The following is a 15,407-nucleotide window of genomic DNA, read 5'->3' as shown; positions in this document are numbered from 1 at the left end:
ACACACACACACACACACACACACACACTGTTCATTCGTCTGTTCATTGGTGCCTAGGCTGGTTCTATAGCATGGCTGCAGTAAATATTGGTATGTAGGTAATCCTATAGTATTCTTACTTTAATTCCTCTAGGAATATAGCAATACCTTTGTTCATGAATGCTTTAGCAAAATTTTGGTTCTATTTACAAATTCTGCATCAGGTGACAAACATGAACATGGACATCTTCCCCACTCTGACATGTGGTTGTGACTTTCTCTAATCTAGATCACGGTCACAGACAGACCTTTGTACACTTGCTGTGAAGCTTCTTCATGTGCACACACACCACTGTGCTATACAGTGGCACCTTAGCTTACAGACCCTTGTGTTTGCGAACAGGGAACTGTTTGTGAACTGAAGCATTGTATTATTCAATCTAGCATAGCTCTGAACAAAGTGCAAAGGGCAAGTATGATAGTAAAAAGGAAGTGCAGAGCAATGACAAGGTGACAAGAATGTGCAGAACAATAGTGAAGGTAAGAGGTATAGAGGAAAAATGGTAAGAAGAAGGTTTTGAAAAAAAAATAACCACTAAATTGAAGAAGACAATGATAGACAAGCGTTAGCTTTTTATTTAAGTGCCTGAACTGGTCTTGAGCTGCAAGATGACCAAGTCGGCAGTCTTGAGTCAGGGATATAGCTCAGTGGCGCAGCGCCTGCCCGGCAAGGACAAGGTCCTGAGTTTGATTCCTCGTACTGAAAAAAAAAAAAATCCACAATCTTGACTATTTTGAAGGTTAACGATGACATACCAAACTGATGTGGCAAAAGCTATAATGATGTTAACCAAGAAGAGGATGAATTCTGAAAGAGGAAAACTTTTGTTAGTGTGGTTGAAAGAGAAACAGCTGACAGGTGATAGTGAAGCTGTGGTCTGTGAAAAAGCCAGGAAATTGCATGGTGATTTATTGTTTAAAAAAAAATCCTACAAGTGCGACTAGTGATGAATTTAAAGCCAGTAGAGGGTGATAAATTCCACAATAGAAGTAGTATCCACAGTGTGATGAGATACAATGAGGGTTCCAGTTCTCACAAAGCTGCTGTAAAGAGGCCTACAAGATGAAATTCATGAAGGCAAAAGAATACATCACTCAGACCAGCCAGATAACTCAGCAGACAGCGACTGAACTAGATACTGTACTAAATACATTAAACAAAACAAAACAAAACAAAACCATATCACTTAACTACGTTGAAACAGGGCTGTTGTGGAAGAAGATGCTGAACAGAACCTGTATCACACCAGGAGGAACAGGGCTGCCAGGGGAGAGCCAATGAAGGGCAGATTAAATCTTTTGCTTTCTATGAACATAAGCACCAACCCGGGGATTAAGCCACTGCCAGTGTGCCAGTCCCGGATCCCTTCTGCATTCCAGGAACAGAATGTGAACAAGACCAGACTGCCTATCATGTGAAGGGCCAGTGCAACAGGTTGGGTCACATGGCAGTTTGTGGAATGGCTGCATGTGGTGTTCTCACCCATGATTAAAAAATATCTGACAACCAAGTGCCTGAGAGGTACCTTCTTGAGGACAATGCCCTAGTGTACACTCTCCAGCCTTGGGGAAGGTATGTATGCTGCATGTGCCATCATAAAGGTCATGCCACTCTCCCAATGTGACACCTGTTCTGCAGCTCATGGACCAGCAAGTGACCTGCAACAAGAGGCTATTCACATTGGCATTCTTCCCATGTACTTTAATGTCACTGAAGCGATGACCTTGACTCTGCAAGAATTTTATAAGAAACATTTCAGTGTCCTGTGTGGCATGAACCTCACTGACAAAACCTAGAAAGATATCATGTACTGGTCTTAAACTCATCCTGGAGAATACTATGGTTAGAATATGTCACTAAACATGACTCTGGAGGGTCTGATGCACAGGTAGTAAAGGAGATTGTATCCAAGAGCAACGGTATGGATCTGGACCTTGATGGAACAGACACAGAGGAGCTTATTGAGGAAAATAAGGAGAAGCTGATGACCAGAGAGCTTGCTGAACTCCTGAGTGAGCAGCAGAAGGCACTTGAGCATCCCAATGAGGAAGACAGGGAGCAGATTATCAGTGATGTGTTAAAATCTATTATGGAAAAATGGGAATAATGACAGGATCTCTTTGAGAAGCTTCCCTCTAACATAACTGTAACAAATAGAGTGTATTATCTGATAAATGATAATGTGGTCTTTCATTTCTGGAGTGGCCTGCAGTGCAGAAAGAACAAGTAACATTGCATAGGTTTTTTTTCATCAAAATTGATCCTGCTACTAAGAGACCAAAAAAAAGGACACCCCTAAGGAGATCTCCCATATATCCTTATATATGGGGCCTCTCCCTCAAAATAATTACCTCCTCCCCATCTACCTTTCTGTCTTGCATGCCAGAAGTCACCTCAACCAAGCTTAGTGTTCTCTCTTCATAATGTATTGTAGTTTGTTTCATATTTTTGTGGTTAAAAAGTGAATATGGTTCAGAATGTTACTTATATTGAACCTTAGAAATTTCATCCATTTAGCAGCCAATTCTGTTTGCAGCCTGTTGAGTTCTGAACCAGAGTTATGGAACAAATTAAGTTTGTGACCTGAGATGTCACTGTTTTCTAAGGAGTGGTGTAGCTGGATCAAATGGTAACTGTATTTTTAATTTTTTGAGGAGTTTCCAAACAGCGTTATGTAGTGGCTAATTTACATCCCACCAGCAAAGTATAAGGGTTCCCTTTTCCTTGAGTCCTTCCAGCTTTTATTGTTTTTTTTTTATGTTCTTGATATAGCCATTCTGATTGGAGTGAGATGAAATCTCAGTATAGTATTGTTTTCCACTTCCATAGTAGCTAAAGCTAATGAGTAGTTTTTCATAATGTCCATTTGTAATTATTTTGAGAAGTGTCTATTCACTTCCTTTTCTCATAGGTTGAACTGTTTGATTTTTCTGGTACTAGGTTTTTTAGAGTTCTTCATAATCTAAATATTACCCCTTTGTTGGAAGAGTAGTTGGCAAAATGACATTCTTCACACTAGAAAGACCAGAAAAAAGAAATCCTAAAATTCATATGAAAGCATAAAATACCATGCATAACCAAAACAATCCTGAGAGCAATGCTTAGGGCTCCTTGGTACCTGATCTCCAACTCTACTGCAAAGCCATAATAACTAAAACAGCATGGTACGGTTGTACCTTGATTTATGAACAATTTTGTTTGTGAACAGTTTGGTTCACACAAGCACAATTGTGGCCATCTTTTGAGAATTGTGAGCCAAGATACCACTATACTAGCAAAAAATAGACATATAGACCACTGGAACAGAGCAGAGGATGCAGAAACAAGCCCATGCAACTACAATCATCTGATTCTATACAAAAGAGCCAAAAATATTGGAGGAAAATATAACCTCTTTAATAAATGATGAGAAAACTGGATATCCACTTGTAGAAAATTGAAATTGGATTCTTGTCTTTACCCTGCATAAGAATCAATACAAATTAGGTCAACCTAGGTATAAGACCTAAAACTGCTAAAAGAAAACGTATGGGACACATTTGAAACCATAGGGGCAGGCCAAGCCTTCCTAAGTAGGACTCCGGCGGCACAGTTAGCAAGAATGAGCAAATGGGACTACCTCAAGTTAAAACACTTTTGCACAGCAACAGAAACAAGTGAAGTGTCAGCCTACCAAGTGGGCTTTTTAAAAATTATGAATATTTTATCTTAAACACACCTGATACTGTGCTGTTAACAAATTCAGGAGAAGCTTGGATTTATCTTACCTGAAGTAAGCACATCATAATTTCTTTCTGTTTCAAAGTTTTAGTATTTTAAACTTTGGAAATAATCTCCTGTGTCAGCCTTACTGTAAATGCCTTTGGCTATACTTGACTCTTCATTCTTGTTAAAACAAGCTAATGGCAGTGTACAAAGCACTGTACAAAGCGTTTAGCTGTGAGAGGCATTTCAGGGATAACAAAAGATAGGAAATTGGCTTAAATTCCTTAGCCACAGTTTTGCTTTTGTGGTTTCTTTCAGTTAGGTGCATTTAAATATAGTGAAGATACTAAATTGAAAATTCCATAGTTTTTAAAGAGCCAGGCATGGTGGCACAGGCTTATAATTCTAGCACTTGGGAGTTTTGAGTCAGGAGGATTGCCATGAGTTTGAGGCTGGCCTGAGTTATTTAGTGAGTTCAAAGCTAGCCTGAACTGCATAGTGTGACCCTTTCTCAAAACAAAAAAGAGGGCTGAGGAGATAGCCACCTGCCAAGTGCAAGGTCCTAAGTTTGATTCCCAGTACAAAAAAAAAAAAAAAAAAAAGACGAGAGGTGAGCATGCTACATTCATAAAACTTTTTATAGTATGTTGTTAATAATTTTATTAGTTAACAATTCTTAATATTTTTGCTCCAATTTTTAAATTAAACATCATCATATGTATTGTATGGTGGGAAACAGTACTATACATGCAGTATTTTCTGCTTTCTGTAGTTTCAGCCATCTGTTGGGATTCTTGGAATGTATCACCTTATGCATGAAGAGGGACTATAACAGTGTTCTACACAATTCTTCAGAAGTTTAGAAAATAGTTTCATTCAGTTGATTTATGGTTTTTCTTCTGATAAATATAGTCCTTAATGTAAAAATTATGGAAAATAGAAAGGTACAAAGTCTCAGAAGTCATCCTAATCCTGACAACCAAAGAAATTTAATTAATTAATTTGTATTCATTTTGAGACTGCGGATTGACCTAGGGCCTTTGCACTGAGCTGTATCTCCCACTATTCGTTTTTGATTTTGAGACAGGTTTGCTGAGCTCAGATCTGCAATTACCCCATGTTAGCCTCCAGTGTGCTGGATGAGGGATGTGCATGCATCCTCTCTCCATTTTATCTTTCTGATGTATACTATTTTCCCCCATCTCTCTGTGTATTTATAGAATTATTTTATACATATTATTTAATGTTTGAGATTTTATTTTTTGACAGCCAGTTACTGTGTGAGTATTGAACCCAGGAACTCGTAAGTGCTAAGAGCATATTCTACCACTGAGCCATGCCTGAAGCCTTCAGTTATATTTTTTGTGGAAGAGTTTTTGTTGTTGTTTTTGGGTTTTTCAAATTTAGGACAGGGTGTGTAGGGAGTACGGGGTGTCACTAGGTAGATCGGACTCCTAGTGATTCTCCTGTTTTCAGCCTCCCAAGTGCTGGGATTACAGGTGCGCGCCACCATGCCTAGTCTCATTTGCCATCTCAGCGTGTCCCAGGGGTGGGGCTGGCAGGGCATGCTAGGGATCAAGCCCTAGCTGCTGCACTCTGCTGAAGCAGGGGAACAATTGTTTTTGATGGAAGGGAAACAAATATAAATAAAGGTCTTTGTTTTTTTGGGTTTTTTTCATAGTAGAATTTTAATTTTTACTCCGATTTGAACAGTGCACGTTGCACATTTATATCCTCATCTTTTTATTTTTCAAAATAAATTGGTAAAAGTTTTTCTGTTTTTGACAACATAGAAAGTATTCTTCATATAGTGAAGACTCAAACTGCATCTTACCGTGTCCTGGAACACTTCTTTGAAAGAATATAACGTCATTTTTTGTGTCGTTGATATTATCAGAAGGACTGATTTCCCCAGCTTTCAGTGAGGGCTGGTGAATCAGAAGTTCTTAATTGGTAAATGCTTGCTCAGAAATAGTCCTCACCACATGGGATTCTCCTTGTAAGCTTTTTCAGTGTGTGGGCATTCCTCTGACTGCCCTCCCTTACAGGAAATAATTTTGTCCTCACAGAGGAGAGTATGGTTTCCATTACACATCACAGAGATGGCTATCTTTTATACATGTGTGTGTTAAATGTAGTATGAAGTATGTTATCTGCACAGTCAGAATCAGGCAAGTTTTCAAATTTCATGTGATTAAAAATTGAGGTACAAGCTTGCCAAAGTAATCTGATTCCAGGTTTTTTCCATAAAGAGAGGGAAACACATTTATACTTTACCATAATTTTCAGGTAGAAGGCATATTGCCAATAAATCTCATTTCCACAAAATAAATCATTTTCTGAGACAGAAATGGCCATCTTAATTCCTGTGTGAATAGTCTTCTGCCTAGAGAAAGTGATTTGTGAGGTGTGAGGGCTGTGCCCCATGCTATGCAGATCTACGGGTAATGGCCACTCTGTAGGCACTAGGAGAGGGCATGAGGACACCAGCCAAGGAAGCTCACCCTGAGCACCTGGCCTGCTGCCAAACATAAAGGTCTTGATGAGTGTAGTGTTTGTAAGCCTTTTAGGTTTATGTGAGAGTGAATGAAACTGTTGGTTGAAAAGCAATGAAGAGCATTTAATTTTACCTCCAGTGTTGAGAATCATATAAAGATCATGGATTAAATTCTTTAATTAGAATTGTTGCTGTATCCACTGCCTCTGGAAATTTTAAAAGATTTTCCCCAGTGAATTTCTCCGTTTTCTTTTAAGATCGGAATTACAAAATGATTAAGGAAAAAGATAGGGTAACTTTTCTAAAATGAACATAGGCGAGTGAAATCAAGCAGAACCACAGTGTTAAATATACTGGTTCTAACAGAATATCATGGTAGTTAGAAAGAACTGCAGGCCCCATCCAACTAAGAAGTTTTAGTTCTGCATATGAGGAAATTGATCACTCAAAAGTTTTATAACAGACTAGCATGTGAGACCTCAGTAATGTGGCAGTTGGTTGCTGTTAAAAAGTGAATCTTGTGTGGTGGTGTGCATCTGTAATCCCAGTGCTTGAGAGGCTAAAAAACAGGAGGATCACTGTGTGTCTGATCTGTGTAGATCCTGTGCTAAATAAACATTTTTTAAAAAATCAATCTTACTACTTTTCTTTTTTTTTTTTTTTTGGTGGAACTGGGGTTTTGAACTCAGCCCCTTGTGCTTGCCAGGCAAGCGCTTATTCTACCAAGCCATTTCCCTGGCCCACTTTTCTCATTTTTGCCTTGTATTTTTCAATCTGAAGTTTCCTTAGCTTCCATTTTTCTATATATGGTCATCATTTGCTATACTTCACATTATGTAGAGTTAGCATATAGTTTAAAAGTCTAGGTGTGAATAATTTTAATTTAGTTTTAAAAGAGCATTTAAAGGGCCAGCCAAATAGCTCAGCGGATTAAAGTGCCTGCAAGAAGGTGCAGGGGCTGAGGGTTTGATCCCTGGGCCTGCTGGACTGGCCCCGCCCCCAGGACATACTGAGATGGCTATTGAGACTGGGCCACTGGTGGTGCATGCCTGTAATCCCAGCTCTTGGGAGGCTGTAAACAGGAGAATCACTACAAGTCTGATCTAGTAGTGAGACCCTGAACACCCTGTGGACCCTGCCCTAAAAATATTAAATAAATAAATAAATAAAGTAAATAAAAATAAGAAAGCATTTAATATTTTTTGTTCTTTTTCAAAAAAAGTTGAATATTTCATTACTGTTTTATTTCTATGTAATTTTAAATTCACTATTAATATTTTTCACTATTATCATATTACTGTGAACAGGAGCCCCACATGTTACCTGCATAAATTTCCAACTGTTACAATGGAAGAAGAATTTTATTCAGAGTAGGCTTGGTAGGGCAAGAATGGATGGAAAGGCTCATCAGGAAGTAAGTGACACACTGCAAACACTCTAAAATAAGTTGTAAATATACATTTCCTTTGTACTGTAAAGTGTAAATACAATTTAGACTGCTAATTTTAAAAGGAATTTTATTTTCACAAGAATTGTAGAAATTGCACAGATAAAGAAATTTAATGATCATATAGGATGGAATTGCCTGTGAAACTAAGCTGAACCCTTGAAAGCTAAGAAGGTTTGTAGCAACTGAGCTTTATAAATTACTCAGGAAAAAAAGGATTAAGGAGATTTATCTAAATTGCATGGTACTGACAAGTATGTAAGTCATGGAGCAGTTTTACTTATAAATTCTTTAGATGAGTCTTTGTTTTCAGTCAAAGAAAGTGAAATGTTTATTTAGGTTGAAAGCAGACTCAAATGAGAATTTGTAGTAAAGGTAGCCATGAATTATGATGCATCTGAATACATGTAAAATAAAGTCCCAGTGTGGTAAGGAAAAATATAATGGTACATAACTAGAAGTACAGAGATAAGATAGATTTTATGATCGGTTGATTTTTCTGTACAGTTTTCTTTATCCTTCTCCATTCTCCCATCATTATAGTATCAATTTTATTCTCTTATCTCTATAAATTGACTTGTGCAGTTGTATGTTGCATATGAATATGAAAATGTCTGGAGGAATAAAATTAGATTATTTTTCTTACTTGTATGTCTATTTGCAAGCAGCGATATACTGCTAGAGAATTGGGTTCTATACTATTCCTAAACAGATCTTTGTTGAGGGTTCCATACTGTTCCTAAATAGATGTTTGTTGAGGTGCATGGTTTAGGGCGTAAAATACAGTTATAATGAGTAGTGTAACAACTCCTCTTAGGAAGTAGAATAAGAATATTTTGATGAAAGATTCAGAAGTAAGGATAGTAAAAACTAAGTTCCAAACCCACTACTACATCAGAGCTATGTGATTTTGGTTAAGTTTGTGAATTTTTCTAAATATGTGTTTGCATACTTGTAAACTAGAGATGGTAATGCCTTAGGGCTTAATGTTCTTAAGGATGTTTTTGAATTTTTTTTTTTTTTAATGTAAAGCAGCACAGATTCTACCATTTGGGAAGTATTCAATAAATACTATTTCTTTGCATAGCAAAGGAAACTGCTAAGAGAGTGAAGACACAACTTATAGCCTGATTAAAAAAAGTTTTAAAAATGTTGCCAACTAGTCTTCAGACAAAGGACTGATATTTAAAATATATAAAGAACCACTGAGAAATCAGATCTCACAGATTGAAAGACCTTATTTAAAGTAGGTATGAGAAATAAGAAAGAACTAACTTTTTAAGTTAGTTCATTTCAGATGAAATAGTACAAATTGCCAGTGAATATGTGAAAAAATGTTCACCATTGATGGCCATTCAAGAAATGCAAGTTAAAACAACACTGAGATTCCATTTCACTTGAGAAAAAATGGCTACCATCAAGATATAAGCCCCGCCGGGGAGATAGCTCAGTAGAATAAGTGCTTACCTGGCAAGTGCAAGGGCCTGAGTTCAATCCCCAGTTCTGAAAAAAAAAAAAAGAAAGAAAGAAAGAAAAGAAATAAGCCAGTGATAAATGCTGGCAAAGTTGTGGGGAGAAAGGAAGCCTTCTCCATTGATGATGGGCTTGTAAGCTAATATAAACAGTATGGAAATCATTTCAGAGATTCAAAAACTAAAATAGAAATTCCATTTAATCCAGCTATACCCCTTCTAAGTATCTTCCTAAAAGAATTAATGATGTCCCACAGTGATATATAGATGCCTATTTTTGTAACAGCACAGTTCATTATAACTAGATCTTGAAAATAGCCTATATATTCATCAACAAATGAATGTGGTATTTATATACAGTGCAGTACTACTTTGCCATTAAAAGGGTAAACTTGAATCATTTGTAGGAAAATGGAGGTACTTTGAGACCATAATGTTAAGTGAAGTAATTCATATACACAAGCTTAAATATTGCATGGTTTCTCTTACCTTTAAAACTCAGTATTATATAGAGCATGAAATAAAAGACAAACCACATGCTGTGCCGGGCCTCACCTCTACCCCTGGGTCCACTGAGCCAGCGATGGAGTCTGGGCATGGTGGCGCACCCCTGTAATCCCAGCACTAGGGAGGCAGAAAACAAAAGGATCACTACTAGTCTGAGCTGCATAGTGAGACCCTGCACACACACACAAAAAGAAAGAAAGAAAAGACAGATAATAGGATAAAAGGTGGAAAAGGTATTGTAATCCAGTGTGGACAATGTTATTTTACATGTTTTTTATCTTCTTTGGCCTATTAGCCTAGTTTTCAATCTGTACTTATGATAATTAACTTTATAAGGTCTTATAAATAAATGAATCTGAAGCTGGAAAAATAGAAAAAGGATGGATGGATTAAAAAAGAAGAGAATTAAAATTATTATGTATATTTACTAATCCCCTACAGTGAATGTAATCATTATGTAGTAAGTATATACTAATAAAAGTCAAGAAAGAAAGAAATATGCCATCACACTATCTCACTGCTGGTACTTCTGCTATGTAGTTTTGGACTAAAAATAAACTTATTTAATAATGGAAATAGCACCATCAAGATGTAATAATTGTATGTTCTCTTGAAGATGTATAACAAAGTGCCTAAACTAATGCTGTTAGTCTTCCATTCCTTTTCTAGGTCCATTGTACTTTGGTAACAAAAAGTGCTGACACGGACCAGTGTTGAGGGGAATGGATTGGAGTGCAATGAATCCGTTTCATTTGAGGGCATAAAGATTAAAAATATGATAGTAAAATAAAGATGAGTGAGGGAACTCACATAACAGAATTAAGTGGAACTTTCCTGATCTTAGCCATTTCTCTTCCTATTATACTTATATAAATGCCAGAAACAGTTTTTAAAGGCTGTGTGTCTTTGTTTTGGTAACTTTTAGAACATTCATGCAGGGAGTTTTTAAGTTAGTTCATTTTCTTTTTTCTTTTTGTATTTAGTACAGAGTCTCACCACACAGATTGGACTCATAGTAATCCTCCTATTTTCAGTCTCCTAAGTGCTGGAATTACTGGCTGCGCCACCATGCTCAGTCTCATTTGTCTTCTTAGTGTGTCCCGGGGGCAGAGCCAGCACTACACAAAGGAGATCAAGACAACCCCCTGTTCCCCCCTAACCCCACTTCCCTGTCCCTGCATCTGCCTAAGCAGGTGCTTTAATCTGCTGAGATATCTGGCCATCCCTAGTTGATTTTCTGTTTCTGTTTTAAAGCCTTAAGTTATCCTATACTTTTTTTCCCTTCCCAGGTGATGTCCCCCTCTTTCATGGTCTGTATATCCTCTGTTAATACCAGTAGTTATCCATATATAATACATATTATGCCATATGTAATAGGTGCAATAATGTTGGGAAACATAATACATTAATACGACCTGCCACAAATGCAATTTATTTATTTTTTTAGCAGAATCGGAGATTTTAGGCCCTTGCGCTTGCCAGGGAAAGGGCTTATTCTACTGAGCCATCTCCCCGGCTCCTCAACTGACATTTTACTATTTATATTTATGGAAGCATGAAGAGAACCTGAAGTGATGAATATTTAGTGGAAATGTGCTGTTATACTAGTGACATACTTGTAATTATTCTTAATGTAGGCCTGTATATTTTAATCTTTTTTTTTCATAATAAAAAGTCTCCTGAGGTACAATTCTTTCTCATTCATTTGTAGATGGCTTGTTCAATCAGTATATCAGTCAACAGGAATATAAACCACGATGGAGTCAAATCATTCCCAAAAGCACCAAAGGTAAGTCATGCCTTCTAGATTGGATGGTTTTTCTTTAGTGTCTCAGCCCCTTCAGTTTTCCCAAGATAGCTCAAGTGTGTGGTACTCTGTTCATATAAAGTAGGCATTTAGGGGGCTGAGGAGATGGCTTAATAGAATAAGTGCTTGCCCAGCAAGCCCAAGGGCCTGAGTTCAACACCTGGTTCTGCAAAAAAAATAAAAATAAAATAAAGTAGGCATTTAAAACAATGTGTATGTACCTTAACTATATGGCAGATACACATACACAGATGGTACACAGATGGTGGGTTTTTTTTTTCTTTCCATTGGTGTATATCAAACCTATATTCTCGTACATGCTTGGCAAATTCTCTACTACTTAACTACTTTTCCAGTCCTACTTTGGTATCTGAAAAGCTTTTACTTTATTACTACAATAGAAGGTTGGTCAGTTGTGGATTTATCCCCACAGAATACATATTATGAACTACTTTCCTAAAGAATATTAAAATTATGGCTGGGTGTGTTAGTGCACACCTGTAATCCCAGAATTTGGGAGACTGAGGCAGGAGGATTGCTGTGAGTGTGAGACCAGCCAAGGCTACACAGTGAGTTCCAGGCAGTCTGAATTATATAGCAAAAAAAAAAAAACAACACTGTGTCAGACCCCCCCCAAAAAAAAGTATTACAATTGGAAAGCTGAAGTATATGTGTTCCTGAAAAACTTTTTAAGATCTGCAGAATTGCTCTCTAATCTTAATAGAGCTTCTTAGAAAAACAAGGGGCAGACCATTATAAGAGTGTGGAACCTCTAACCAGATACTGATTAAAAACTAGTATAATCTAATAAAAATATAGTACAGTTAAATCTTGACAGGCATTTATATTGCATAACATAGTGAGTTTGGAGCCTTAAGGGTTGGGGCTTATGTTTTCTTACTTGAAATATATATCCCAGAGGACATTAGGTTTTGATAAGGACTGTTTTCATCAGTAGCTAGAATCTGTGTCAGAGTTGAGACTTTTTCATTAACCCATTATTTTTATAGAGAGGCAGTTTTTGTCTCTTCTGTATATGTACTGATTGCATTTTTTTGTACAGAGGGAAGTTTTTATCACTTTTTTTTTTCTGCATAAAGTGCTTTGCCAGAGAATTAATACAGTGAAAAGTGTAGCAATTTTTCACTGCACTACTTTCATTCAAAGAAAGAAATTCTATGGGATATTCATATGAGACATGAATATGGAGAGAAAAGTTATTCTTGAACTTCCATAATTTGTGTCAACAGGAACATCATTCACTTTACCAGTTATGTATAATTTTTTTTAAAGGCACATGTATATTTGGAAAATAATAATTTAAAATAAATATATAGGGGGCTGGGGATACAGCTCAGCGGCATAAGCACCTGCCTGGCAAGTGCAGGGTCCTGAGTTTGATCCCCAGTACTGCCAATAAATAAATAAATAAATAAATAAATAAATAAATAAATAAATAAATAAATAAAAAACAAGCACATTGTATTTATTTAATCTTTTTTCTCTTGGCAGTACTGGGGATTGAACTTGGGACCTTGTGCTTGCCAGGCAGGCGCTTATGCCACTGAGCTATCTCCGCAGCTCCTATTTTATCATTTCTTGAAAGTGACAGTACTGACTGGGAAGGGAAAAGGAAAAGGGCAAAACTTTAATGACATTCAACTGAAAAATCTAAAAAGCCACCGATTAGAAATGAAAAAGAGGCCTGGAAGATGGCTCAGTGGAATAAGTGCTTCCCTGGCAAGCGCAAGGGCCTGAGTTCAATCCCCGGTTCCGCAAAAAAGAAAGAAAGAAATGAAAAACATTTTCCAGGGAATTTGTGAGTAGCCACAAATATCCACTAAACCAAAGGCTTGTTTTTCCATCAAATTATCAGTATATAGTCATGTATTGTGTAATAGTGTTTTGGTTAACAGTGATGGTTTCATACATTTATATGGAAACTAAGAAGTCCTATCACTTGGTATGTTTGTTGAACCTCTTCTCTGTTTCGGTGTGTTTACATACACAAGTATTGAACCACTGTGTTACACTTAAAATATCTGGTATAGGAACATGCTCTACAACAGTGATGGCGAACCTTTTAGAGCATTGTCTCAGTTACTGTTCTCTTGTTGCTGGGACAAATACCCAACATTCAAAATGAAGGAAGTGGAGGTTTATTTTGCTCACAGTTAACTGGAGGTTTCAGTCCATACTCAGCTGACTTCAAGGCAGAGTGGCACACCAGCAGAGAGCAACCTTTCATGGTGGTGGCAAAGGGCAAGAGCTAAAGGAGTGGCAGCAGCTCAGGCAGCTAGCTAGCCTCTCTGCCCTCCTTACATTATAATGCAAATACCTGCCCCAGGGCAGGTGCAACATAAAAACCCACACTAATCAATCACAAACTCCAGAAGCTGCCACATGACTGCATGAGGCTTTGGGAGGACAACTAGACACAAACCATGACAAGATTTTAATGATGCAAACAACCCATGTGTGCCACAGGTTTGCCACCACTGTTCTACAGGTTTGTAGCTTAGCAGCAATAGGTTTTACCCTGTAGCTAGACATGTAGTAGGCTGTACCATTTGGTTTGTGTAAATATACTTTGTAGTGTTCACACAATGACATGTTTCTTAGAACATGTTATTTGTAAATGGCACATGAGTTTACAGATACTGATATTTCAGTTGTTTTTATAGTAGCTCTATGAGATTAATAAATTAAAGTTTTCACTTTTATGTAAGTGAAACAAGGAACCTTATTAGCCAGTTTACATCTTTCAGTCAACAAGAAAGGTATTAAGAAAACATACAAGGGTTTGAGGTATGGGCTTAGGGGCATAGCATCTGCCAGGCAAGCACAAGGTTCTAAGTTCAATTCTTGGTACCAAAGAAAGAGAGAGAGAGAGAGAGAGAGAGGTGTGTTACATTTTGAGCTATTTAAATAAAGTTATTTCTTTTATATAAGACTTAATGTAAAGTAGGATTAGGTGTAAATATACCAGTTATTTTCCACTGATTGTTTTTACCTAACTGCTAAGCTCTGAGTAAAAGTAAAAAAGTCAAAGTGAAGTAAATCATAAAGTGTTTCAGTCAGTGTTCACCATAGTTGATCAGATTATATAGGGACTGATTTCTGAAATGCTGTCACAAACTAAATATAGTAATCATTAATGTAAAACTTGAGAGCATCTTAGTTTTCTGTAGCAAGTTTTTATGAACCTTAAAACTGCTCATTGTATTAAGAAGCTATCTGAAATATAGACATGAGACCTGATTTTGAGGGGCCGGGGAGATGGCTCAGTAGAGTAAGTGCTTGCCTGGCAAGCGCAGGGGTCTGAGTTCAAATCCCTGGTTCCACCAAAAAAAAAAAAAAGAAACTTGATTTTGTTATTGTTGTGTACCTTCACTTTGATACTTGAGGGCCAGGCATATAGCTCAGCAGCTTGAGTGTCTGGCAAACACAAGATCCTGAGTTTAGTCCCTAGTACTGCAAAAACAACCAAAATGCACTTTGACATGATTGCATTAATAGCCTGAAGGCAATTGGAATGAAGATCACAATAATTACAAACATATATTTAAGTTGTACTATTTTTTTAATCAATGCTTTTACTCATTTTTAATATGTTGAAAGAGTAATTGTGGGTTATTTTTGTTGTTCAGTACAGACTTAAAAGTTACTGTAGGTTTGCAGTTGTTCTTTATTGCTTTTAAAAGCAAACTTTGTTTCTGGTTCAGGTGATGGAGAAGACAACCGGCCAGGAATGAGAGGGGGCCATCAGATGGTTATTGATGTTCAAACAGGTTTGTAATGCTTACAGTTGAAAGTAACATCTTTTGACAAATTATTAATTGCTTTTCATGATCTCAGTTCTAAAGAGTTATGGTATTATTACACATTAGTAGTAAATTCAGGTATTATTGCCATCATTAATTTGTATTTTA

General features: G+C 37.0%; 1 protein-coding gene across 3 annotated transcripts in view; it reads left to right on the top strand.

Moving 5' to 3' along the window:
- Positions 1 to 15,407, top strand: part of Mkln1 (muskelin 1) — a 377,765-nt gene that overhangs the window by 270,268 nt on the left and 92,090 nt on the right. For all 3 annotated transcript variants that reach the window (XM_023709866.1, XM_023709865.1, XM_004626545.2), the window contains 2 exons: positions 11,380 to 11,457; positions 15,201 to 15,266. In XM_023709866.1, the coding sequence (XP_023565634.1) occupies positions 11,380 to 11,457; positions 15,201 to 15,266 (144 nt within the window). The remainder of the gene's footprint in view (positions 1 to 11,379; positions 11,458 to 15,200; positions 15,267 to 15,407) is intronic.

Source organism: Octodon degus, unplaced genomic scaffold (genome assembly GCF_000260255.1).
Source record: "Octodon degus isolate 3935 unplaced genomic scaffold, OctDeg1.0 scaffold00015, whole genome shotgun sequence".
In the NCBI taxonomy this organism is placed as follows: Eukaryota; Metazoa; Chordata; class Mammalia; order Rodentia; family Octodontidae; genus Octodon; species Octodon degus.
The sequence above is the reverse complement of the archived record's forward strand: the minus strand, read 5'-3'. Positions and strand labels throughout refer to the sequence as shown.